General features: G+C 46.4%; 1 protein-coding gene across 1 annotated transcript in view; it reads right to left on the bottom strand.

The window, feature by feature from the left end:
* Positions 1 to 15,064, bottom strand: part of MSRB2 (methionine sulfoxide reductase B2) — a 32,444-nt gene extending 17,380 nt beyond the window's left edge. The window contains exon 1 of the mRNA XM_040352512.1: positions 14,842 to 15,064. Coding sequence (XP_040208446.1) covers positions 14,842 to 14,953 — 112 coding nt within the window. The 5' untranslated portion in view covers positions 14,954 to 15,064. The remainder of the gene's footprint in view (positions 1 to 14,841) is intronic.
* Between the last annotated feature and the right edge of the window lie 11,703 nt (positions 15,065 to 26,767).

Genomic DNA, 26,767 nt, shown 5'->3' with positions numbered 1-26,767 from the left:
TAATAAGGACACTTACCTGTCCTAGGCACCTGCGATGTCCGCCCCCCCAAGCCGATCCCTCGATCGTGGCAGGTCCCGAGTCCTCACTAAGGAAAACAGGGAGTGGAGCCTTGCGGCTTCACTGCCTGTTTACTACTGCGCATGCGCGAGTCGCACAACGCTTTATAAAGGGCCAGCTGTTCTCTGGGATACACACAGTGCCCAGAAGACAGCGCGCCCCATTCCCCAGAAGACAACGTGAGGAGGAAGACCAGCCGTGGACTAGGAAGAGGCAGATTAGGAAGATCTGCCTAGCAACCGCCATTTCTGGTAAGTCAAATTTATTTTTATTTTTTATTTTTTTGGAGCATTTTTATGTCATTTTGATTTTTTTTAGGGTGGACCTCCACTTTAATGCCTAGGATGCATAAAGGTGAAAAAAAAACGAACCTTTACATCCCCTTTAAATAGTCTGGAGCCCAGAGGAGATTGTCTTTTCACCCAGTGGTATCTCCCCTGGGGGTGGTGCCCAAGAAGGAACCGAACAAGTTTTGCCTCATTCACTACCTCTCTTTTCCAAAGGGGGGTCGGTGAATGATGCCATTGATCCCAAGGAGTGCACGGTGTCTTATACGTCTTTTGACGCGGCGGTGCGGTGGGTGTGGCACTACGGAAAGGGGGCTTTCATGATGTAGCGCTACCCCCGAAGGAGATGCTGATTTGTTATTGGGATCGGCATATTGAGTTACCTTAGTGTGGCGTATGGGTGCAGTTGGAGAACAAAGCAGTGAGTGAAGGTCCAGACAGTGAATAAAGGGGTTTTCCAATGCTTTATTCCAGGCCAAACACGGCCAATATCAACATTAAATGGGAAGAGCAGGTTGATGAAGAAAAGGGAGAACCTTGCAGTGTCAGGCCCGGATATTAATTGAGCAGTCTTTGCTCAATAGAGTACCAAATTATTATTCATCGCCACTCTAGTTGGAGTGGGTAAAGTGCCCCGGGACAGACCCCTCTCACAAGCCTGGCAGCCGAAGTGTCACTTAGGATTTGCTAGGAGGAACAGATCTCTCTCACAGACCTGGCTCTAGGGCCCCTGCCACAGGCCAATTACTTTAGGTGAGCTAGATGGATAAATGGAGTGAATCCTCCCAGTAGGTTTTAGCATAGGTCACCAGATGACAGCAAAACGTACCTGTCAACATTCCGGTCACCAGATCACCGATTGGTTCGTTCAAGCCCTGTTGGACAACCTGCCTCTGGGTTCCCCTCAAGCCGACCCCCCAATCGAACGGCTCCCAGCCTGGGGTCCTCTCAATAGAACTGGGGACCCAGTAAGTCACTGGAGTCCCTTTTTACCTCCGGATGAGGGTTTGTGTAGACTGCAATTCTGGCCTGGTGGGCCGCGCTGGCGGGGTCCATGGATGCGCGCACCCTGAAGGCGGATGCCGCACCTGGAAACTTGCCTAGCACATGACACCTGTCACAGATATACCCTCCCCCAGCATGCCCCGCGAGGGAGAAGCTCCTCTAATTGGCTGCTGGGGAAAGTTGCTCTGCCAGAACCCCTCTGGTGCCAACTGCTGGCCAGGGATGGTATTGCATCCCTGGAGCACAGACTAACCCAGTGGACGTTTCTGGAGTGACAGAAGTCCCAATTTTAGCAAATTGTCAATGGGAGCAAAGTAACTCTCCCATTCCCCACTTACTTTAGCGTAGTGCCCATACTGAAAGTAAGGGGGCGCTACAATGGCAAAGTCGGATATTGAATCGGCGTTTCGCCTGTTACCTGTACACCCGGACAGCTTTTGGCTGTTGGGTTGCCAGTGGCAGGGGGAGTTTTACGTTGATCAGTGTTTTCCCATGGGTTGCTCCATTTCCTGTGCATTGTTTGAAACATTTAGTTCATTCTTGGAGTGGGTGGTCAGGGATGTGTCGGGATTGGATTCGGTCATCCATTACTTGGACGATTTTCTGTGTGTGGGGCCTCGTCCTCCAATGTGTGTGCGGTTTTGTTGGCAACGTTGCAGCACATTGCGGACAGGTTCGGCGTGCCTCTGGCAGCCTACAAGATGGAGGGCCCTGCCACTGTATTGAGTTTTCTGCGGATCGTGATCGACTCGGGGGCAATGGAATGCAGGTTGCCGGAGGACAGGGTGGAGGATATCCGGCTGGTGATCAGGGGGATGTTAGGGCGGAATAAGGTTCAGCTGAGGGCGTTTCAGTCACTTATAGGTAAGTTGAACTTTGCATGTCGTATCATCCCCATGGGCAGGGTGTTCTGCCGGCGGCTGTCGGTGGCTACGGCAGGGGCAAGGTCCCCGACTCGTTTCATTCACCTGATGGGGGAATTGAAATCGGATTTGCAGGTGTGGCACACCTTCTTGGAAATGTACAACGGGCGGGCAAGTCAGGGCTGGACTGGGACAAAAATTTGGCCCTGGACTTCATCCAGACTGGCCCACCTTGACATGTCTCTCCTATGGCGGCCGGACAACTCCCGCACCCCCCCCCTGGCCACCCAAGCCCCCTCTCCCACTTCACTAGCCACTAGCCATTCTACTTTATTAGCGTAGAACGGTTGGTACTGGTACTTTTATATGCAGTACCAGTGGGGAAGCTAGACATTTTTTCACCCAGGGCAAAGAATCAGTTTGGTGCTCCCCCTTATGGGACAAGTTTAGGCAGAAGTGAGAAACTCCCAGGCCATAGCTGTTGAGTCAGCTGTCTGTCCCCTCCCCCATGCTCCTCTGTCGCCCCCCCCCTGCTCCTCTGGTCCTCCCCCTGATTCTCTGTTCCCCCCTGGTGAGCGCTGCAGGGAGGGAGAGGAGGTGAGCTCTGCGGGAAGGGAGAGACAGAGGAGCGGAGTGGGGCGGCGGTCCGCTGTCACTGAAGCCGGCCCACTGAGCCAGTCCATCCCTGGTGCAAGTTATCAACCGTATTTCCGGATCCCTGTTGCCAGTGGTTCGGTTGCTCCGCCACCTCGTGTTGCGCTGTTTACAATGGAACATCTTTCTGTACGCTGTACACATTCCGGGTGTGGACAACAGACTCGCTGACGCCTTGTCTCGATTTCAGTGGGACAGGTTCAGGGAGCTGGCTCCACAGGCGGACAGAGAAGGGGTCCCTTGCCCAGGGTGGATGTGGGGACTTGCGCTGGAATCGCCGCAAGCTGGATCCGGAGGTCGGTGAGTGGGCCGACGTGGGCGGCGTACACAAAGGTATAGGCGGAATGGTCTGTGTTCAAACAGCTGGCGGATGCCGAGCTGGGGGAGGCGGAGATGGGTTGGTTGGTGGAGTATTTTGTGGCCAGGCATATGGAGGGAGGGGGGTCGGTGTCGGCCCTGGAAAATAAGTTAGCGGGCTTAGCCTTTTTGTTTAAGTTGGAGGGCCGCACCGATCTTACCAAACGTTTTTGGGTAAAACAGGCGGTTAAGGGGTACAGGAAGAGTCACGTTCACAGGGACAAGTGGAGAACGGTGTCTTTTTCGGTCTTACAGAAGATTTGTGGCATCTTGGGGGACGTCTGTTCATCCGGCTATGCGGTGAGTCTATTTCGTATGTTTTTTGTGGTGGCGTTTTTCGGGGTGTTTCGGGTGGGCGAGTTGGTTAGCCCTTCCAAACAGGTGGCGGGGGGTTTACGGGTAGAGGACGTGCGGTCGTCTGAGGACAGGGTGGTTTTTCGGTTTCGTCGGTCCAAAACGGATCAGAGGGGTAAAGGGGTGGATGTGTTTTTTAACGTGGGGGGCAACGATCTGGGAATACGGCCAACAGGGGATCTGATCTCCGCCGTTAAGGCGGATGTTCTTACGTTCTGGGCGGCTTTTCCAGGGTTGTTGCTGGTGTAGTCTGACATTATCGCTCGGACCACCTGGCGCATGGCGAGGTTGGTGGCTAGGCTCAATAAGGGGAGGATCAAGGTGAACATGGTAGTAGGGAGGTTTGTGGCTCAGCACGGGGGTTTGATTGTTCGTCACACAGAGTTGGAGGTTAATGTGGGACTGTACCTGCTCGGAGATGGTGTTCACCTAACCGATGTGGGTATGGATTTGTGGGCGCTAGGTTTGCAGGAGGGGATTCAGAGGGCCCTGCGGGTGTAGAGGGGTCCATAAGGAAAAGGGGGTTTCCCTTTCGTCCTTTGGTCTTTGATGGTGACAGTTAACAGATGGAATGAAAGTGGTGGGGGGCTCATCGGTGGGATGGCCCCCTTATGGGGTTATTCCAGTGGAACGGTGTCCGCTGGAATACGGTTATGGTGCACTGCGGGGTAAAAAGGGGGTGTCTCTGAGCTGGAGTAGACTGGGGGCCAGGTATAGTAATGGTACCGCAGTGTAATGGTGGAAAGAAAGGTTAAGTGGGGTTGCTGTCAAAGACCAAATTAGACGGGTGTTAATAAAGTTATTTTGGTTAAAATGTTAATGAATAAAGTTTTGGTATTACTTGGAATTATTTAATTTTATTTAAATATTTAATTTTGGTTTGAAAAATAAAATAGGCTGTTTTACTCCAACTTCTGTGTCTATCTCGTTAATGGGAAAGTGGGGAAGGTTTAAAGAATGGGGGTTTTAAAGGTTTGAGTAAAGGTTGGGCTATCTAATCTACACTAGTCATGATCAATGAGCCAGAGTGAATGAACTGTTGTTGCTGTGTGCCTGGTTGCCTCTGGGGAAAGAACCTTTCTAATCTATAGTGGTTCTTTCGGGGGTAGCGCTACACAGATAACAGCTTTCAAGTAGATTGGGCCACATGAATTCAAAAAAGCATCAGAACATGCCTGAGCTCATCTCTAATCACCAGAATGCCACCCGTTACAGACATCTAATTCATTGCTACATTATTGGTGTCATGCTGTTGGCTCTGCCAAGTGGTATTGGTTCCAGAACTATGCAGACACCATCAGAAGTACAGCCAAAGCTTGTTTGACTGTACTTCTCCTGTGCATCACAGGAGTGAATTAAGTCCTGCACTCCTGTGACACATTTTCAGCAGACAGCGGGCTGAAGCCCGCTGTTGGCTGACATCACAGAGCTGGCTCAGACTAGGAAAACATTGTTACCATGCAGGGGCGGACTGACCATTCAGGAACTCGGGCACTGGCCGAGGGCCCCATGCCACTAGGGGGCCCCATCAGGGTTGCCAGCCTCAGTAAAACCAGGGACAGTATGTTTTTTTTACATCTGTCCCAGAAATGTCCCTTACCGACACCCTTTTGGTCTGGAAACCCCAAGATTATAACTGCCCCGCCTCTCCAGAACCTTCTCAGTGTATGTATACTGTGTGTGTATATTGTGTGTGTGTGTGTATACTGTATGTGTGTATACTGTGTATGCATACTGTATGTGTGTATACTGTGTGGCCCCATAATCTATTGCCCGGTGGCCCCATAATCTCCTATTGCCCGGGGGCCCCATGAGTTGTCAGTCCGCCCCTGTTACCATGGTATACACCCAAATGCCTGAACTGGCACCTAGCTCAGTCCCTCAGTGAGCCGCTGAGAGCCTGAGCAAGCAGCTTCCGTCCCCTCCACAGCCCAGCGCTCCAATGAGTGGAGAGGGGGGCAGAGTAAAGAGCAGGTGACGGAACAATGCTGCATCAACCTAGGTAAGTATGATAAAAAAAACTTCTCTTTTAATCAGTTACAACTCAAGGAACCCCTAGGAACCCTGGCTGACATACCTCCCAACTAGGGATGAGCTCTGTCATGTTCACACACTCCACGTGCAGAGCCCGCCAGGAAGTCGGCGCAGCGCTAATCACAGGCAGGGAGGCATTGTCTCGATGCGCGGCTGCAGAGATCGGAAATGTCTCCCTGCCTGTGGTTGGCGCCGTGCCCACTTCCTGGCGGGCTCTGCACGTGGAGTGTACGAACACGCCAGAGCTCATTCCTACTCCCAACAATTTGAGATGGGAATGAGGGACACCTACTAACAAACGTATGTAGGCATATGACACGCCCCCTGCCACACCCCCTTAAAGGAGAATTAACCAAAAAATGGTTACTTAGATCCACAAGGACTTTTTTTTACCACTACTATTCCTTTATATTGGCTTTTAAAATGTACAAATGCAGAAATTTAGATTTTGGATGAAAAGTTTAGCGCTGGAAAACACACCCTTTGAAAAATAAAAAGTGCATTTTATATACAACTATATAGATCAAACCAAAATGGGGGAGGAATGAGGGACAGAGCGACATTTCGCCAAATCAGGGACAGTCCCTCCAAATCAGGGACAGTTGGGAGCTATGTGGTTGAGAAGGGCTGTTCTATAGAGTAAAGTCCCATACACAGGGGCCGAATATCGGCCAAAATCAGTACAGCACAAACCAACCAACCGACCTGTGTGTGTACAGGTCTCATGACTGGCTTCTGTTGAACAAGCATGCTGGAAAATCGGCATCGGACCAGCGTTTGCAGCCACTGGTGGCGAGTACTGACCTGTGTGTTCTGGCGGGAAGGGGCAAGGGGGTATCCCTGTAAGAACACAGCAGGAGGATTGCTGTACTAATGTCGCATAGTTAGTAAAGCAAACGTAAAAGCAAAACGTAAAATATGTACCAGGCATTACACCTGACAACCCTGAAAGAGTGTTCTTGGGGAACCAAACCAACCTTTCCCAATCACTTCTGTTTTCCACGTCATAAAAAACAGCCCAGCAGGCATTGGCTTCCTGCATGAATGTCTAGTGTTATCGAACGATCAGACGTAAAATTCACATCATTACCTTGATTGATATAGACAGCAACAGAATTAATTTTGCAAGCCTGCAATCAATAAAACCCATTGGAATCAATATACAACATTATTCATCGTTGGCTTGCAGTAAGACCCCAGTGCTATGTGTGGAGTAGATACCCCTTCATCCATGAAGTCAGTTAATTACAAGCACTGGGCTTCTGGGTTCATTTCCTCCTGAATGTAATTCTCTGGAAATAGCCACAGATGGTGCTTGGAAGGCAGTGGAAATTTCCAGTCCATACATACGAAGCATTCATCCTCACGTAGCCTCCTCTCTCTAGGAAGACTTCTCTGCAGCACTAATAAATTCTCCATCGCCGTACAGAATACGGAATTTATCAGTCACCTCTAGACAATTCAGATCGCAGGCGCAAGGTGATCAGTGTGAATGCAAATTGTAAATAAGTCATTATAATGGTTGTCAATGAAGCACACATCCCCCTCTGGCTGTAATGCCGCGTACACACGATCATTTTTCGGCATGAAAAAAACAACATTTTTCGGCATGTAGAAAAAACATCATTTTTTCCAACTTCATCATTAAAACGGCCTTGCCTACACACGATCGTTTTAAAAAAATGATCTAGCAAAGCGCGGTGACGTACAACACGTACGACGGCACTATAAAGGGGAAGTTCCATGCGGATGACGCCACCCTTGAGCTGCTTTAGCTGATTTCCTGTTAGTAAAAGACGATTCGCGCTTTTCTGTCTGTTACAGCGTGATGAATGTGCTTACTTCATTACGAACGGTAGTTTTACCAGAACGAGCGCTCCCGTCTCATAACTTGCTTCTGAGCATGCGCGGGTTTTTAACGTCGTTTTAGCCCACATACGTTCATTTTTTACAACCCGAAAAACGACATAGTTTAAAACGTCGTTAAAAAATGCAGCATGTTCGAAAAAAAAATGTGTCGTTTTTCAGAACCCGAAAACAATCATTTTAAATTACCGTAAATTTTTTTAAAACATCGTTTTTTTTCATGCCGAAAAATGATCGTGTGCATAATGCCGCATACACACGATTATTTTTCGGCATGAAAAAAACGTTGTTTTTCAAAAATGTCATTTAAAATGATCGTGTGTGGGCTTCACATCATTTTTCAGGTTCTGAAAAACGACAAAAAAAAATTCGAACATGCTGCATTTTTTAACGCCGTCTTTCGGGATGTAAAAAATGGTCGTGTGTGGGCTAAAACAACGTTAAAAACCCACGCATGCTCAGAAGCAAGTTATGAGATGGGGGCGCTCGTAATGGAGTAAGCACATTCATCACGCTGTAACAGACAAAAAAGCGCAAATCGTCTTTTACTAACACGGAATCAGCTAAAGCAGCCCCAAGAATGGCGTCATCAGCATGGAACTTCCCCTTTATAGTGCCGTCGTACGTGTTGTACGTCACCGCGCTTTGCTAGATCATTTTTTTAAAACGATGGTGTGTGGGCAACATCGTTTTAAAGATGAAGTTGGGAAAACGTTGTTTTTTCGACATGCTGAAAAACAACTTTTTTTTTTTCATGCTGAAAAATGATCGTGTGTACTCGGCATAATGCTCAACTCAAAGTAAAAATCTATAAATAAATGCATATAATATATAAATATAGAAACAGAAAAGAAAAAAGTCTTCACCATTTTTATTTTATTTATATATGTTTTTGTATTTTTTATTAATTCTTTTTTTTTATAGAGTATAGACTGTATAGAGTTTAAATATGTGTTTGTCCCCAGCATGTTTGAATCCACTTAAAGAGGAGCTCCAGCCCCCCCGCCAAAGAAATTAAAAGTCAGCAGCTACAAATTCTGTAGCGGCTGACTTTTAATATTAGAACACTTACCTGTCCTGGAATCCCGCGATGTGGGCCCCCCACTGGATTTCTCAATCGGCTCTTGGGTGCTGCTGCCGCCATTCCTTGAAAGGGTCACACACGTGGTGAAGCCCTGCGGCTTTACAGCCGGTTCACCACTGCGAATGTGCGAAATACGATGTGCTTTGTGAATGGCCCGGCGGCGGGGGTAGGAGGAGGGGGGCCAAACTTTTTGGGCACCTTGCCGCGGCGACATCAGGTACCCACTCTCCCTCCCCCTTCGAAAGGTTTCTAAAGAAAACGTTTGTCCGATTTTTTTATAGTGCGTACAGGCCTTTAGTCTAGGTTCACATGTCAAATCGCATGCCAAATCAGCAGCTTTTGCCGGCAATGGCACCATCCGAACCGGTGCGACGCTGACGTGGCAGTGCCGCAACAATTCTCAAAAGCAGTTCCTGCACTACTTTTGGTGACTTTGGGGGGGGGGGGGGCATTTGTATAGACATCTGTGCATGAACCCGGGGTTCAGCTGAACTCTCACGATTTCTAACCCACAGCAATGTGAACCTGGGCTTACTGTTCCAAGCATCAACTACCCTTTCGGTAAAATAATAATTTCTAAGATTAGTATTAGTAAGTTTGAGGTCATGTCCCCGTGTTCTTGATTTTTGGGTTCATATTGAAAACACTGCCTTCCTGAACCATATTCACCCCCTACACCTCAGGCCGCGTACACACGACCGAACATGTCCGCTGAAACTGGTCCGCGGACCAGTTTCATCGGACATGTTCGGTCGTGTGTACGGCCTAGCGGACAGGTTTCCAGCGAACAAAAGTTTCTTAGCATGCTAAGAAACTTGTCCGCTGGAAAGATGTCCGTCGGACATGTCCGATGGTTAGTACGACTCTTTGGACATGTCCGCTGGTTATGACGTATAACCAGCGGCCCGAAATCCCGCTAATGCGTCGAATTGATTCGACGCATGCGTGGAAGCATTGAACTTCCGTGTTAGAGAACGTCTGTGTCTTCTACGTCACCGCGTTCTCTGTCTGCGGGGATTTTGGTCTGATGGTGTGTACACATATCAGACCAAAAGCTCCCAGTAGACATGTCCGATGAAAACGGTCCGCAGACCGTTTTCATCGGCCATGTCTCCTCGTGTGTACGGGGCCTAACGGAGTCTGTATTTCTGTCCATTCAATCCTGGGATTTGCACAGCTCTGCCGCACAGCACAGCCAGCCTGGAGTCCAGTTTTCAAAACTACCAGTAAGTAATACAATGGGGTCATGTTCCTACCCCCAGCCTGTAAATAGACAGTAAGGGCTAATTTATACTTGCAGTCAGGGGGCAGTAAAAAAAATTGGGTTTTATTGCCCCCTGACTTCCCACCTTAAAATAACATGGTAGCCAGATGAAGTTGTCACGCTGAAGCAAAATGTGTACCTCTTCAACAAGGAGTATCACTACCGAATGACACCCATTCAAGGCTTCTGAGGAAAGATCAAGCCCGAAAAATTTATTTTCCGAACCCTGTCCCTCTGTCAGAACACAAAAGCACAGCAGGGGAGATCACTTTACTAACATCAGATTGTTAGTACAACAGCTCTGACCTGAGCTGTCAAGTTTTTTTCCGTTTAACTCCAAAAAAATAGTATTGTGTACGAGGCTTAAAGGGCTCCTATTTAGGAAGAATCACAAGCAGATAGTTCCGGAGCCAAGGGAACAAACAATGATCAGACAATGCTTTCTAATCTAACTGTCTTCTTGATAAAGGAGTATCTACCCTTTGGAATGTTTTTGTGCTGATATAGGGCATTAGTAAACAGTCACACTGAATTTTAAATTGGTGTGCTGGCCATTCTCTGAATGTTAGGTCTTCTAATCTTTCTAATCATTTTTGGACTATGGGCACTGCCCTACAGACTCTGTTGCCTAATCTGGTCAAAAAAGGCCATGTTAGAAAATGTTTTTCCAAACATCTATAACAGCCTTTCTCAAAATTCGTACCCCAAAAGGAAGAATTTCTAGGTCTAGGGGAAATCCTGCCAAAAATGATTAATTGGGAGCCAGAAATGAAGTCTAATGCCCCGTACACACCATCACTTTATGTGATGAAAAAAAATGACGTTTTTAAAAACGTCACTTTAATTGACCGTGTGTGGGGGAAAACGTCGTTTTATGTCTTCTAAAAAACGACCAAAAAAAATTGAAGCATGCTTCAATTTTATGTGTCGTTTTTCAAAACGTCAACTTTTACTTCACAGAAATTGACCGTGTGTAGTAAAAAACGTCGTTTAAAACGACGTTTTTTCACCCGCGGATGCCCAGAAGCTACTTATGAAGCAAGCTTTAATGGAAAAAGTGGTGAGAATGTAACCTCGCTTTGCTAGAACATTGTGAGAAAAACGATGCTGTGTAGGCAACTTCGTCTTTGAAAATTGAAGTTTCAAAAACGTCATTTTTTACTTCACAGAAAATGTCGTTTTTTTTCATCACATAAAGTGATGGTGTGTACGGGGCATAACATTGGTGGTCAGTGCAAAGAATGACCGCCTTACATTGGTGGTCAGTGCAAAGAATGAATGCCTTATATTGGTGATCAGTGCAAAGAATGACCACCTTAGGCCCCGTACACACGGTCGGACAAAACCGATGAGAATGGTCCGACGGACCGTTATCATCGGTTCACCACTGAAGTGGCCTGATGGTCTGATGTGTGTACACACCATCAGTTCAAAATCCGATCGGGTCAGAACGCGGTGACGTAAAACACACGATGTGCTGATAATTACGAAGTTCAATGCTTCCAAGCATGCGTCGACTTGATTCTGAGCATGCGCGGGTTTTGAACCGATGCTTTTCTGTACTAACCATCGGTTTGGACCGATCAGGCAGCGGTCCATCGGTTCGGTTTTGAAGCATGTTTTAAAATTTTGGACCGAAGGAAAACAGACCGATGGGCTATACACACGGTCGGTTTGGACCGATGAAACTGAACCTCGGTCCATTCTCATCGGTTTTGTCCGACCGTGTGTACAAGGCCTTACATTGGTGATCAGTGCAAAGAATGACCACTTTACATTGGTGGTCAGAAAGTCAACTCTCTGTGTTCTGCCACATGGGGTACACACAGGTAGACGTTTACAGTAGTAGTGCAGGATCACCCAATACAATAATCGGTCTCATGCAGTCACAAAGATTATTTGTAAGGCTGAACTTTTCCAGCTTTGTTGCACCTGGTTAAGCCTTGTTATCACAATCATGAAGTTATTGGACCAAGTGCTGGGACAAGGTCATCTAGCGCCCAGGACGAAGATGCCAAACGGTGCCTCCCAAAATGTATGTACATTATGTGTCAGCAAAAATCCCCTCCCCCTCCAAAAATAATTCAAGCACTAGTGAGGCTGTAGAGGGTGTCAAGGGCCCACACTAGAGATGCCACTGGCTGTCAGATTGCTACTTTGCGATGTTTGCCCCCTACCCATGTTCTTTGCTGGAAGGAGATGGGGAAAATAAACACTACGCAGTGGTGATCTGGCTACCAGTCCCAATCCAGGAGAGCTGCAGTGGCAGGAGACATAGCTGGAGGGGAGAGAAAGTACAACCTATCCCTCCTCCCTGCACTCTCCTCCTCTCCAGATCTGGCTTGTCTCCTCCACCGCTAATCTGACAGGAGTAGTGAAGCTGCCATCACTACTCCCGCCAGCTTGTAGGTAGGAAGGAACCTTCTCTCTGATGAGTTTCTTTCACCGCGAGAAAATAAAACCCTACGTCACCAAGCGCGTACTCCGGTCAACCAACCAAAACCTTCTCCAAATTCCTAAATCCCGCTACAAATCAAAGGGAGAACGTAGATTTTCGGTCCAAGGACCACGGCTCTGGAATGCTCTACCCACTACTATCCGCTTGGAGGAAAACCATCGGGCCTTTAGGAAAAAACTAAAGACCCACCTCTTCTGAAAGACCGGTACGACTCTGGATGCCAAGCGCCTTGAGGCGATTAAGTTCGCATTTGTTGCGCTATACAAGTTACTCACTCACTCACTCACCTAGAGACTAATTGCGCGTACACACGATCAGTCCATCCGATGAGAACGGACCGATGGACCGTTGTCATCGGTTAACCGATGAAGCTGACTGATGGTCAGTCGTGCCTACACACCATCGGTTAAAAAAACGATCGTGTCAGAACGCGGTGACGTAAAACACAAAGACGTGCTGAAAAAAACGAAATTCAATGCTTCCAAGCATGCGTCGACTTGATTCTGAGCATGCGTGGATTTTTAACCGATGGTTGTGCCTACTAACGATCGTTTTTTTCCCATTGGTTAGGAATCCATCGGTTAAATTTAAAACAAGTTGGCTTTTTTTAACCGATGGTTAAATAACCGATGGCGCCCACACACGATCGGTTTTGACCGATGAAAACGGTCCATCAGACCATTCTCATCGGTTTAACCGATCATGTGTACGTGGCACCATTCTGCAGGAAATGCCGTGGCACCTGGTAGTCTAGGCTGCAATTATAATCTCAGTGATGGTGCCACAAATACCCCCATTCTAAAGGTAATTCCAGCAACAAATCCCGTTCTCAATCAATACAATCAGCACACTGAAAATGTAATCTAATTCATGATGGGCAATGGGAATGGTCTTGGGACTATTTCTGATGGTGGGAGATGTCTGCAGTAGACCATTACTGGCCTTCTTATGAAAATGCAAGTTGCCCCGGCTGTATCTGGCTTTAAGTCACAGCCTGGGAACAAGCCTGCAGCAAGTGAAGAAATTCTGTATGTTCAGGATCAGTGAGGCCTCGTACACACGGGCCAGAATCTCGTCAGAAAAAAACACGTTGTTTTTCCTGACGAGATTCTTGGCAAGAATCTCTTGCCGCTTGAGTGTACAGACTCTCCTTTCAAAAGAACCACGGTTTTCTTGAAAGGCAAGAACGCAGTGACGTCATCGCGTACGACGCGCATTCGCTCGTCACATTCGATGCCGTCTCCGCCATCTTGCTTCACCCTACCTATGCCGTGGAAGCTACCGCGCATGCGTCTAAGTAATTTCGAGCATGCGCGGGTTTCCACGGCGACAGGTTAGTATACACACTCAGGTTTCTCGTCGGGAAACAGGCCGACTAGAATCTCGACGAGAAAATAGAGAGCAGGATCTCTATTTTTCTCGTTGACATTCTGGCCGGATTTCCAGACGAGAAACCTGAAAGCCTCGTACACACGCTCGGTTTACTCGGCAAGAAAGATCTGCCAGCAGTTTTCTTGCTGGTTCTTGTCGAGAAAACCGAGCGTGTGTACGAGACTTGACACCGATTTACTGAAGCCAGAGCATGACAACCAAGCAAATAGCATTTTCACTTGGGGAGGTCTGCAATGTCAGCCTGCATATCTTTTCCATGTCAGGCTTACTTGAATGGCTAATATGCATCTGGCTGGTCCTATACTACACAATTATCATTACAGACTGTCGAAGGGTAACAACCTAATGTATCCTACACACGATCAGACTAATCAGACAAATTGTCGCCCAGTTTTTTTGCATGCTAATCTCATATCGAAAATGAAGAGGTTACTAAAGTTAAAGAAATTATCGTATGGCAGAATAAAAACCGGAAGGGAAGTATTGTACTTGTATTGCATTTTCAGACAACAACTGTACTGATTAAACGAAAATCGTGTGATCTGGTATCGTACGAGGGAAATGTTGTGCTTGCACCATCAGATAATATTGTGTTCAGCTATCGAAAGCTGTGTATTATCGAATAGCTGTGCTATTATTATTATTGTTGGTGTTGTTGTTTTTATTGCTATTATAATTATTGTTGGTGTTGTTGTTTTTATTGCTATTATTATTGTTGTTGTTGTTTTTATTGCTATTATTATTATTGTTGGTGTTGTAAGATCGCTTCAAAAGTGGTATTTTTCGTACGATTTTCGGATCGTGTGTACGGGTCATTAGTCACTGATTAAAGAGAACCTGTTAGGACGCCTGTATGGCACAGAAGTGTCTTTTATCTACACTATAGATGAGCGTGCATGGGCAGACGACCGCAGATTTGGAGATTCGCGGTGATGGCCAAATCTGACAGATGGGAATGTTTGACACCTCATCAACTGAAGTGGCCGGGCAAGATCTGCACATGCAATCCAATTTCATATGACTGCATCATCCATTCCGGTCATCTACCACCAACGTGGGGATCTGATGTGCCCCATGGCTATTATAGTCTATTAGATGGAAACCAGGCAATCACCACCCCCCCCTCCTCCCGATAAGAACCAGCTACTGAATGTCTGCAGCTTACCAGCATCTGAGTGCACCATCCTAGCTGTGCTCCAGGCTCTGCTCCCGGTGACAAGTGACATCCCCCTCTGTCTCATCAGAAGGATGCTGAAGCTTTTCAGTAGTCTGGCCATGAAGAAGAATCCCAGCGAAGCTGCAGTCAGCGGAGTGACAGGCGGTGTGTGCTGCAGGAGCAGATGTGAGTCTTCTGCTGAGCATAGCTCTCCCTGATGGCACTCCCTCCTGTGATGTCATCCCTACAATGGGCCAGTATGTGAGCTAAAGGGCAAACAGAGGATCCCCTCTCCACATTCCTCCGCTATCTGTCAGTGTCTGGCCTGGAGATAATATATTCTAGTGCAGATTTCCACATTACCACTGGCCTCAATGGGATATATTACTTTTTATTATTCCTATTATTATTATTGTGGGTGTTGTTGTTTTTATTGCTATTATTATTATTGTTGTTTTTATTGCTATTATTGTTGTTGTTTTTATTGCTATTATTATTATTGTTGTTGTTGTTGTTTTTATTGCTGCTATTATTATTGTTGGTGTTGTTGTTATTATTGCTATTATTATTATTGTTGGTGTTGTTGTTTTTATTGCTATTATTATTATTGTTGGTGTTGTTGTTTTTATTGCTATTGTTATTATTGTTGGTGTTGTTGTTGTTATTGCTATTATTATTATTGTTGTTGTTGTTGTTGCCGCTCATCCCACCCCCTCTCCGCTGGGCGCCGGCACCTCCATCCTAATTGTGGGCACCTGGCCGTGACAGCTTTCGGCTTCACGGCCGGGCACTCACTGCGCATGCGCGAGTGGCGCTGCACTACCTGATTGGACAGGCGATCGCCTTGGACCTGTCACGTGTCCCAGGCGATCGCCTACAGGGAGGGGCCGCCAAAAGGCGATATGACGTATCGCCTTAGCAGTCCCTGGGCGGAAGGAGGAAGTGGGACAGGAAGTCCCACTCCTCCTGAAGCCCCCACTCCCCCCCCCCCCCAAAAAAATGACATGCCAAATGTGGCATGTAAGGGGGTGAGGAGTGGATTAAGCGGAAGTTCCACTATTGGGTGGAACTCTGCTTTAAATCATGGAGGCTCAGCATTACCACAACATCCTATTTTCAGGAAGCTGTGTACAGCACCCTGCTGGCACCTCCCAGCAGCCATGACCTGTCTGCATTGCATAGAAAAGCACAGGGACTCATAGGTGTGCGCAGCCTATTGCATTAGGGTGTGCACCTCAAAGCTCAAACACACGTGTGTGTGCATGTGTATATATACTGATGGTGTCAGTAAGCAGTAGACAGTGGGGTAGATTCAGGTAGGGGCGCGCAATGATACAGCGGCGCAGCGTATCGTATTTACAATACGCCGCCGTAACTTACAGGAACAAGTGCTGTATTCACAAAGCACTTGCTCCATAAGTTGCGGCGGCGTAGCGTAAATGGGGCCGGCGTAAGCCCGCGTAATTCAAATGTGGAAGGGGGGGGCGTGTTTTATGCTAATATGTGATGACCTGACGTGATTTACGAACGGCGTATGCGCCGTCCGTGTACATATCCCAGTGTGCATTGCTCTCAAGTACGCCGCAACGACGTATTAGTTTCGACGTGAACGTAAATTACGTCCAGCCTTATTCGCGAACAACTTACGACGTAAAAAATTAAAATTTCGAAGCGGGAACGACGTCCATACGTAACATTGGCTGCGCCTCCTAATAGCAGGAGTTGCTCCTGCTATTAGGAGGCGCAGCCAATGTTAAGTATGGACGTCGTTCCGGCTTCGAAATTTAATTTTTTTTTACGCCGAAAAAGCCTTAACGCAAACGACGTAAAAAACTACCGCCGGGCGCACGTACGTTTGTGAAACGGCGTAACTAGGTAATTTGCATACTCTACGCCGAAAACGACGGGAGCGCCACCTAGCGGCCAGCATGAGAATACACCCTAAGATATGACGGCGTAAGAGACTTATGCCAGTCGTATCTTAGGCTAATGTCGGCGTATCTTGCTTTCTGAATACAGAAAGAAGATACGCCGGCGCAGATTTGAATTTACGCTGCGTGGGGCAGATTCATCAAGGGGATACGACGGCGGATCTCCTGATCTGCCGTCGTATCTCTGAGATCCCACGGTCAGATCTATGCGACTGATTCATAAGAATCAGTTCCGCATAGATCTCCCTTAGATCCGACTGGTGTAAGTGACTTACACCAGTCGGATCTTAGGCTGCAATCTACCGCCGGCCGCTAGGTGTCGTCGCAGTTTTTTACGCGTCGGATATGCAAATGAGGAGAACCGCCGATTCGCTTTTTTTTTACGTCGTTTGCGTTCGGCTTTTTCCGGCGGATAGTTACCCCTGCTATATGAGGGGTAGCTAATGTTAAGTATGGCCGTCGTTCCCGCGCCGAGATTCAAATTTTTACGTCGTTTGCGTAAGTCGATCGGGAATACGGATGGCCGCAATTGACGTAGCCGCCGAAAACATTTACGTCCTAGCGACGTCATTTGGAGCATGCGCACTGGCAAATTTCGCCGGCGACGCATGCGCAGTTAAATCGGCGCGGGAACGCGCCTGATTTAAATTGTACACTCCCCCTAGCCACGGAATTTGAATTCCGCCGGGGGGCGTTACGATCCGACGGTGCAATTTTCGAGGTAAGTGCTTGGTGAATCATGCACTAGCCTCGCAAAATTGGACCGGCGGATCGAAAATCAGATAGATTACGCAGATCTAAAGATCCGCTAATCTATCTGAATCTGGCCCCGTATCTATAGATACGCCGGCGTAAATTCTCTCTGAATTTACCCCAGTGTCAGTAGTTTTTATTTTTATTATTTTAATTTTTCTATTTTTTTTTACAAATTTTGTAGGAGGCACGTTTGTATCAGGGGTTTAGCCCTGGTTCACACTGGTACGATTTGAGATGCGATTTGAGATGTCAAATCGCATCTCAAATCGGCAGCATTTACCGGCAATTGTCGGCAATGGCACCGCGATTTCGCGCCACGATTTACATTGACATCTGTGCAGAAACCTTCACAGATGTCTCTGAAATCGCGGCCGAAATCGGGACTGCCAGCGGGAGTGAAATCGAGTTCAGCTGAACTCGCACGGCTTCACTCCCGCAGCCCAGTCTGAACCTGGGCTTAAACAGGGGGAATCTGTTCCATACAGTGTGATTAGGGTGTGCCCACCCTGTGTGCACACCTCTGCTGGGTTTAAAATAAAGTATGTAAAAAAAAAAAAAAAGTTTTATTTATAATTTCATTAGACTGTTGATGAGGGGAGAAAAGATTACTTCACTTCACTTCAATCACTTCAACGCATGCGAGGGCTTTCGGCCGAGCGGACATGTCCGGTGAGTGGTACAGACGACCAAACATGTCCGACGGACAGGCTTCCAGCGGACATGTTTCTTAGCATGCTAAGAAACATTTGTCCGCTGGAAACCTGTCCGATCCGCCGGAAAATTGTCTGGTCGGCCGTACACACGACTGAACATGTCCGGCGGACCAGTTTCAGCAGACCAGTTCGGTCGTGTGTATGAGGCCTAAGAGCCATAGGCGTGTGCAGGGGGTGTGCCAGGTGTGCCTAGGCACACCCTAATCATTATGTGCGGGGCCCATTCCCCCCTACTTCTTGGGTTTTGCCCCATGTTGGCCCCCCCTGCTCTGAAGTGCTGCTGGCTTCCCTCCCGTCCTCTCCTGCTGTGGGGGATGTTTCAGGATGGATAGTAGGAGAAGGGGCTAGTAAATATGTAATTTGCCAGCCCCTTCCTTTTCTAAATAAACACAGTGAATACACTCGCTCACTGTGTCCATTCATAACTGAAGGATAGCAAACTGTGTTTATTATGCTTCCGTTTGTAAATGAATGGGAAGCCACAGAGCACTTCCAATTCATTCACTGTGCAGTGCAGCTGAGGCTGCAGAGAAAGGCGTGTGTGTTTGAGCTTTGGGGTGCACACCCTAATGCTATAGGCTGCACACACCTATGCTAAGAGCCAATCAGGCTCTGCTGCATGCACATGTGTGGATGGGAGGACAAAGCTGATGATAACTGCTGCTCCTTCATTGTCCAATCAGAAGGCTCTGGGAAGAGTGATGATACCACTATATGAATTGTAGACACACCTGTGTTCATTCATTCCTACACCGAGCTCCAAGAGATGACAATTTACACTGAAAGGAAAAGAGTAGTAAAGGAAGGTCAAGGTTTGCTTTGTCCTTATCTCAGTCATTTGCAGCAGCTGAGAAGTGTACTGTGCCCACTGTTCATCAACCAAAGACAACATGGCAGTTTATAACTCACTGGTTAACTGAATCAGACTGCAAGCTTGCAGGTTTTCCAGGGTCACCTACAGTATGTGTAGACATAAGTAGGTGCGGCACATGTGGATCTGAAATGATGTGTTACTGCTTTAACCACTTCCTGACGGTCGTACGACTTTGTACGGTCGCAGGGTGGCTCTAAATCTCTGACCCATCACTGAGATGGGTCAGAGATTGGGTCAGTGCCTGCCGCATCACTGAGATGCCGATCCGCGTGCCTGGCGGCCGCGATGTCCACCAGGCACCCGCGATCGGCGGTTACAGAGACAAGGATGTGGACCTGCGTGTGTAAACACACAGATCCACGTCCTGTCAGGGGAGAGAGGAGACCGATCTGTGTCCCTTGTACATAGGGACACAGATCGGTCACCTCCCCCAGTCAGTCCCCTTCCCCCACAGTTAGAAACACTATGCAGGGTACACATTTAACCCCTCCCTCGCCCCCTAGTGTCCCCCTTCAATGCCAGTCACATTTATACAGTAATTAGTGCATATTTATAGCACTTTATAGCAGTATAAATGTGAATGGTGCCAAAAATGTGTCAAAAGTGTCCGATGTGTCCGCCATAATGTCGCAGTCCCAAAAAAAAACGCAGATCGCCGCCATTACTAGTAAAAAAATAAATAATAAAAAATAATAATTCTGTCCCCTATTTTGTAGGCGCTATAACTTTTTTTTTTTTTTTTTACCAAAAATATGTAGAATACGTATCGGGCTAGACTGAGAAAAAAAAAACATTTTTTTTTAAAAAAAATTGGGCTATTTATTATAGCAACAAGTAAAAAATATTATTTTTTTTTTTCAAAATTGTCGCTCCTTTTTTGTTTATAGCGCAAAAAATAAAAACCGCAGAGGTGATCAAATACCACCAAAAGAAAGCTCTATTTGTGGGAAAAAAAGGACGTCAATTTTGTTTGGGAGCCACGTCGCACGACCGCGCAATTGTCAGTTAAAGCGAAGCAGTGCCGGAAGCTGAAATTTCACCTGGGCAGGAAGGGGGTATATGTGCCCAGTAAGCAAGTGGTTAAAAAAATGATACCAGACTATGTGTTAAAAAAAGTTACTGCTGTGAAATAATCCTAAAACCTAACACACTGAACAATGTTTCCAGTAGAGGAGACATGAATACAATAAACTGAACTACATCCCACATATTGTCAGCATACCTCCACTAGGTGGCACTCTAACACCTACCATATGGAATTTTTTGACTATCTGCATATTAAATGTTTAAAGGGTAACTCCACTTTGCAGTGAGAAAAAGCAAAAGCAAATATAAAATATACCATTACCAATTAAGACACAAGTCATATTGTAATTGAATATTATTAAAAAAATACATTTTCTTTTCTATCTTCAGCTGTGGTCATTTTCTGTAACATGCAAAGCAATAATAAAAATATGCCAAGATAAAATCGCAGCATTAACAGTGCTTTAAAAATATCTGGAGATATTCAGTGCAATAAGATAGCATTCAATGGGCTATAAACATCACGCATGAAGTCAGTATCATCAGAGTCCATGCAAAAACCCTTAAATCAGTGCAAAAAAAGGATATCATCCAGTGGGCTATACACATCACACACACATGAAGTGAGTGACATCAAAGTCCATGCAATCAGTCCTTAAATCAGTGTGCCGTATGTTGTCAGAATATTGAATGTAAATGTTCTTAGCTTTAATACCGCCACCGATCCGCCACGTGAACACCCCTTTGGTAATGCACTCACTACAGTTAAGAACTGGCTCAGCCTAGTTACTCCTCTCAACTAGTGGGACACCTGGAGCCCTTCTCTAGATCGACAAAGACCTTTCCTGGGACAGCTCAACTTGGCAGGTGAGACATGGAAAAACACATAGGAATGCTATGGACGTGCCAATCACCACCGAAGGCCAAAGTTGCACCAGATTTTGCACTGTTCTGTTGTACCAGTGGCAGTGCATCCATAAGGGCGCACGGGCGCTGCCCCCTCTTTTCACTCACCCCCTCTATGACCAATGGATAGATTCATGCATAGCGTAACATAGCATGAATCTATCCATGGCCGCGCGGCCACCCCCTATTCAGGCGCCCAGATCCTTTTCGGGCGCCGAACGCCTGAATTACAGCGACGGGGGGTGGGGGTTTGAAACACCTGATAGGTGTTCAAACTAGGTTCAAAATAGGCGACATGCTTGGCGCTCACAGTTCACCCAGGTGTGTTAGAAAAGCGAATGAATATTTTCTTTCCTAACACTGAGCCGCATCTCCACCAATCATGTGCTTGGGATTGTTACACGTCACCTGATTGGCTGAAACGACAGGTGCCACTATTGGATGCCTATCAAGAGGAGAGGACGGTAGGAGACACATGAAGGACCTCGCTCGTCGCCCGCTGCCCCACCGAGACAGGGTAAGTGCCGGACAGATGGTGAGGAGGCGGGGTCACAATGGCGGCATTTGATGGGCACAGTGGCAGCATTTGATGGGCACAGTGGCAGCATTTGATGGCACATTGGCTGCATTTGATGGGCACGGTGGCAGCATTTTATGGCACAGTGGCAGCGTTTGATGGCACAGTAGCTGCATTTGATGGCACAGTGGCACAGTTTGATGGGCACAGTGGCTGCATTTGATGGCACAATGGCAACGTTTGATGGGCACAGTGGCAGCATTTGATGGCACAGTGGCTGCATTTAATAGGCACAGTGGCTGCGTTAAATGTGCACAGTGGCTGCGTTTGATGGGCACATTCGCTGCGTTTGATGGCACAGTGGCAGCATTTTATGGGCACAGTGGCACCGTTTGATGGGAACAGTGGCAGCGTTTGATGGGCACAGTGGCAGCATTTGATGAGCACAGTGGCTGCGTTTGATGTGCACAGTGGCTGCCTTTGATGGGCACATTCGCTGCATTTGATGGCACAGTGGCAGCATTTTATGGGCACAGTGGCACCGTTTTATGGGCACAGTGGCTGCATTTGATGGCACAGTGGCAGCATTTGATGAGCACATTGGCTGCATTTGATGAGCACAGTGGCTGCGTTTGATGGGCACAGCGGCTGCATTTGATGGGCACAGCGGCTGCATTTGATGGGCACAGCGGCTGCATTTGATGGGCACAGCGGCTGTGTTTGATGGGCACAGTGGCTGTGTTTGATGGGCACAGTGGCTGTGTTTGTAGGGGAACAGTGGCTACGTTTGATGGGCACAGTGGCTGCGTTTGATGGCACAGTAGCTGCATTTGATGGCACAGCGAGGCTGCAATTAATGTTTTTTTTCCAGAATTTTTCAGTTAGTTTGCGCCCCCTCCAAAAATTTGGAGCACCAGCCGCCACTGGTGTAAAACGGACACTCAATGTGTAGTGCCCTAAAGACGAGTACCATTCTGTACAGCGCTCAACCCTGTCCAGCTGCGGCCTCCCATAGATTTATACAATTTCTTGTGGGAGGGACGCTGCACCTATCCCTCCTGGAGTACTAAAGCACTGATAGGGACATCAGCCCTATTTACAATGGGCCTCAGAGGTCTGAGTATTTTAGACTTGAGGAATTGTCTCCACCAGCCTGCACTCTAATGCATGTGTGCAGGTTTATGTTATGTAGGGGCAGAAGGGGTGATGGGAGTCACAACATGACTCCTCATTCAACTCAACACTGTTGTGCGGTGACATTCGGTGCAAGGCAAACGTGCCTGTATGGTGTGAACAGGACAGCTGTTTCCTATGTGCCCTTGCATTGAGCCTCCATTCATCTACGCAGCTCAGAGGACATTGAACACACATTTAGTCATAGTTGTGGAAGATAACGTTTGTAGATAAAATGTTCTACACTACCAGATCTATATGTATCATTCTTTTCTATAAATAACTCTGACAGAGATAGATTACCAAGTGAAGAGTTGCAAAGGTTCACCGTCCATGTCAAAGGTTGGCGTTTCCCTAACTTGCAATGTTTGTAGCTATATAGTTGCATCTCTCTTCAAATGTTTCAAGTAATTGAATCCATCAAGTTACAGTGCCTTGAAAAAGTATTCATACCCCTGAAAATTTTCCACATTTTGTCATGTTACAACTAAAAACATAAATGTATTTTATTGTGATTTTATGTGCTAGACCAACACAAAGTGGCACATAATTGTGAAGTGGAAGGAAAATGATAAATGGTTTTCCCATATTTTTTTTTTTACAAATTAATATGTGAATCAATACTTTGTAGGACCTCCTTTCGCTGCAATTACAGCTGCAAGTCTTTTTGGGGATGTCCCTATCAGCTTTTCACATCTAGAGAGTACATTTTTTGCCCATTCTTCTTTGCAAAATAGCTCAAGCTCTGTCAGATTGGATGGAGAACGTCTGAACAGCAATTTTCAAGTTTTGCCACAGATTCTCAATTGGATTTAGGTCTGGACTTTGACTGGGCCATTCTAACACATGAATATGCTTTGATCTAAACCATTCCATTGCAGCTCTGGCTTTTTTTTTTTCGGGTCGTTGTCCTGCTGGAAGGGTAACCTCAGCCCCAGTCTCAAGTCTTTTGCAGACTCTAACAGGTTTTCTTCTAAGATTGCCTTGTATTTGGCTCCCTCCATCTTCCCATTAACTCCAACCAGCTTCCCTGTCCCTGCTAAAAAAAAAAAAAAAAAAAAAAAGAAAAAAGCATCCCTACAACATGATGCTGCCACCACCATGGTTCACAGTGAGGATGGTGTGTTCAGGGTGATGTGCAGTGTTTGTTTTCTGCCATACATAGCGTTTTGCTTTTAGGCCAAAAACTTCAATATTGGTCTTGTCAGAACATACGTCAATGGTTCTGACAGTCTCATCTTACCAGAGCACCTACTTCACATATTTGCTGTGTCCCCCACATGGCTTCTTGCAAACTGCAAACAGGACTTCTTAGGGGTTTCTTTCAACAATGTCTTTCTTCTTGCCACTCTTCCATAAAGGCCAGATTTATGGAATGCACAACTAATGCCCCGTACACACGATCCGATTTTCCGTCGGAAAAACCTTGGATGGTTTTTCCGGCGGAATTTCGCTCAAGCTTGGCTTGCATACACATGGTCACACAAAAGTTCTCTGAACTTTCAATCGTCAAGAACGCGTGACGTACTACACTATGATGAGCGAGAAAATAAAGTTCAATGCTTGCCAGAATGCGACGAATTGTTTTCGAGCATGCGCCGGAATTTTGCGCATCGGAATTGCTACAGACGATTGGATTTTCCGATAGGAATTTTTTCCGTCTGAAAATTTGAGAACCAGCTCTCAATCTTTTGTTGGCGGAAATTCCGACAGCAAAAATCCGATGGAGCATACACACGGTCGGAATTTTCATTCACATCGGACTTTTGCTGTCAGAATTTCCGATCGTGTGTACGGGGCATTATAATTGTCCTGTGGACAGATTCTCCCACCTGAGCTGTGGATCTCTGCAGCTCCTCCAGAGTTACCATGGGCCTTTTGGCTGCTTCTCTGATTAATGTTCTCCTTGCCCGGCTTGTCTTGGTAGAGAAGCATCGGCTTATGCAGCTCTGCACTGCAGCCGCTTGCTTTCTTCATTAACAGGACTGATGCTCTGGGATAGCGGGTCGGCAAAACACAATCTGAGCTTGCCAACCCACCATCCCAGAGCAGGAGGTCGGGGGCCACATCAAAGGGCTCTGTGGGCCACTGGTTGGGCACCCCTGCCCTAGAGAATAAAATGGTGAGCATTGCATATTTTTATGTCACATGATATTTGAACAGCAGTTTTCAAACGCAATTTTTTTTTAAAAATACACTTTAATGGATTTTAACACACAAAAACACAATATCATACAAAATTGTTTGGTAGAATAGAACAAATTATGTTATGCTGAGTAAATAGACAGAAAACATGTCACGCTTTAAAACTGCATCCGCCCGTGGAACAGCACCAAATTACAGTACCTACAAAATCTCCATAGGCAACGCTTTAAAAGGCTTAAGGCTGGGTTCACACTGAGGCTCACAGAGGGGTCTGGTGCATCCCTGTTCACTGTGTCAGGTCTGATTTCGGTCAGAATTTTTAACTGAATTCAGAACTGAAACGGATCAGAAGACGCAAAGGACTCCTGTGCAATTCGCTGGTCCCGGAACCGCTTCAGAGGTGTGTGAACCGGCTCCATTGAGATCCAGGCATAGTCTCCTGACATGCGAATTGGATGCAGGAGACCACATCCAATTTGCAATAGTGTTAACCCAGCCTTACAAATTACCAAATTTGTAACAGGAGGTCTGGTGCTAAAATGATTACTCCGACATTCGCGGTGCCTGGTGCAATCACTGTTTACATATTTTTTTACACTGTGGGGCAGATCCAAAGAGCGAGTACGCCGGCGTTTCTACTGATACGCCGGCGTACTTTCAAATTACCCACGTCGTATCTTTGGTTTGAATCCTCAAACCAAGATATGACGGCATCTGGGTTAGATCCGACAGGTGTACGTCCTCGTACGCCTTCGGATCTAAGATGCAATACTTCGGCGTCCGCTGGGTGGCGTTCACGTCGTTTTCCGTGTCGGGTATGCAAATTAGCTATTTCCGACGATCCACGAACGTACGAGCGGCCGGCGCATTTTTTTACGGCGTCTCTAGTCGGCTTTTTCCGGCGTATAGTTAAAGCTGAGATTTTGCGGCGTATAGATAGACTTGCCATGTTAAGTATGGCCGTCGTTCCTGCGTTTATTTTGAATATTTTTTTTTTTTTTGCGTAAGTCGTCCGTGAATCGGGATGGACGTAAATCACGTCCAAGTTTAAAAAAATGACGTCGTTGCGACGTCATTTAGTGCAATGCACGGCGGGAAATTTAGAAACGGAGCATGCGCAGTTCATTCCGCGCGGGGACGCGCTTCATTTAAATGAAACACCCCCCCTAATGGCCGATTTGAATTCCGCCGCCAGAGATACACTATGCCGCCGTAACTTATGGCGCAAATTCTTTGGGGATTCGAACCGGCCAAAAGTAAGTTACAGCGGCGTAGCGCATCTCACATACGCTGCGCCCATCTATTTCTATGTGGATCTGCCCCTGTAACTTTAACTTGCAACTTTATAGGTTTTACTTGATGGACTTGTGTCTTTTTTCAAACTCACCTACTATGTAACTATGTATGCAACTTTTTTTTTCATCAAACATGTCCTATGGTAAGTAGACATGTGCAATTCATTTTGTTCCGAATTTCGCCAAAGTCGGAAACATACGAATTAACGAAAACCCTTTTAACCCATTTTTCCAAATATTTGTAAATTTGAACATCCGAAATTCTAAAATCCGAAATTTCAAAGAACGAATATACGAAAAATTTAAAAACTCGAAAATTTGAAAATCTGAAATAAAAATGAACTAATAATAACTTATTACTAACTATTAAATTATAGGTATTGGAATTTCCTTTCAAATTTGGCTGTTAGTGAATGTAACGAATACGAATTAATCTGAAATTAAGAATTATCCGAAATAATCAATGCCGCATCGAAACGAATGGAACGTAACAAATTAATAATAACAAATAACAATAATAATAACTTTTTATTATTATTTATTATTAATTTGTTCCGCTCCACTCGGTTAGATGCAGCATTCGTTATTAGGAATAATTT

The sequence above is a fragment of the Rana temporaria genome, chromosome 5, assembly GCF_905171775.1.
Source record: "Rana temporaria chromosome 5, aRanTem1.1, whole genome shotgun sequence".
Classification (NCBI taxonomy): Eukaryota; Metazoa; Chordata; class Amphibia; order Anura; family Ranidae; genus Rana; species Rana temporaria.
Note: the sequence above shows the minus strand (reverse complement) of the source record. Positions and strands in the feature narration are given on the sequence as shown.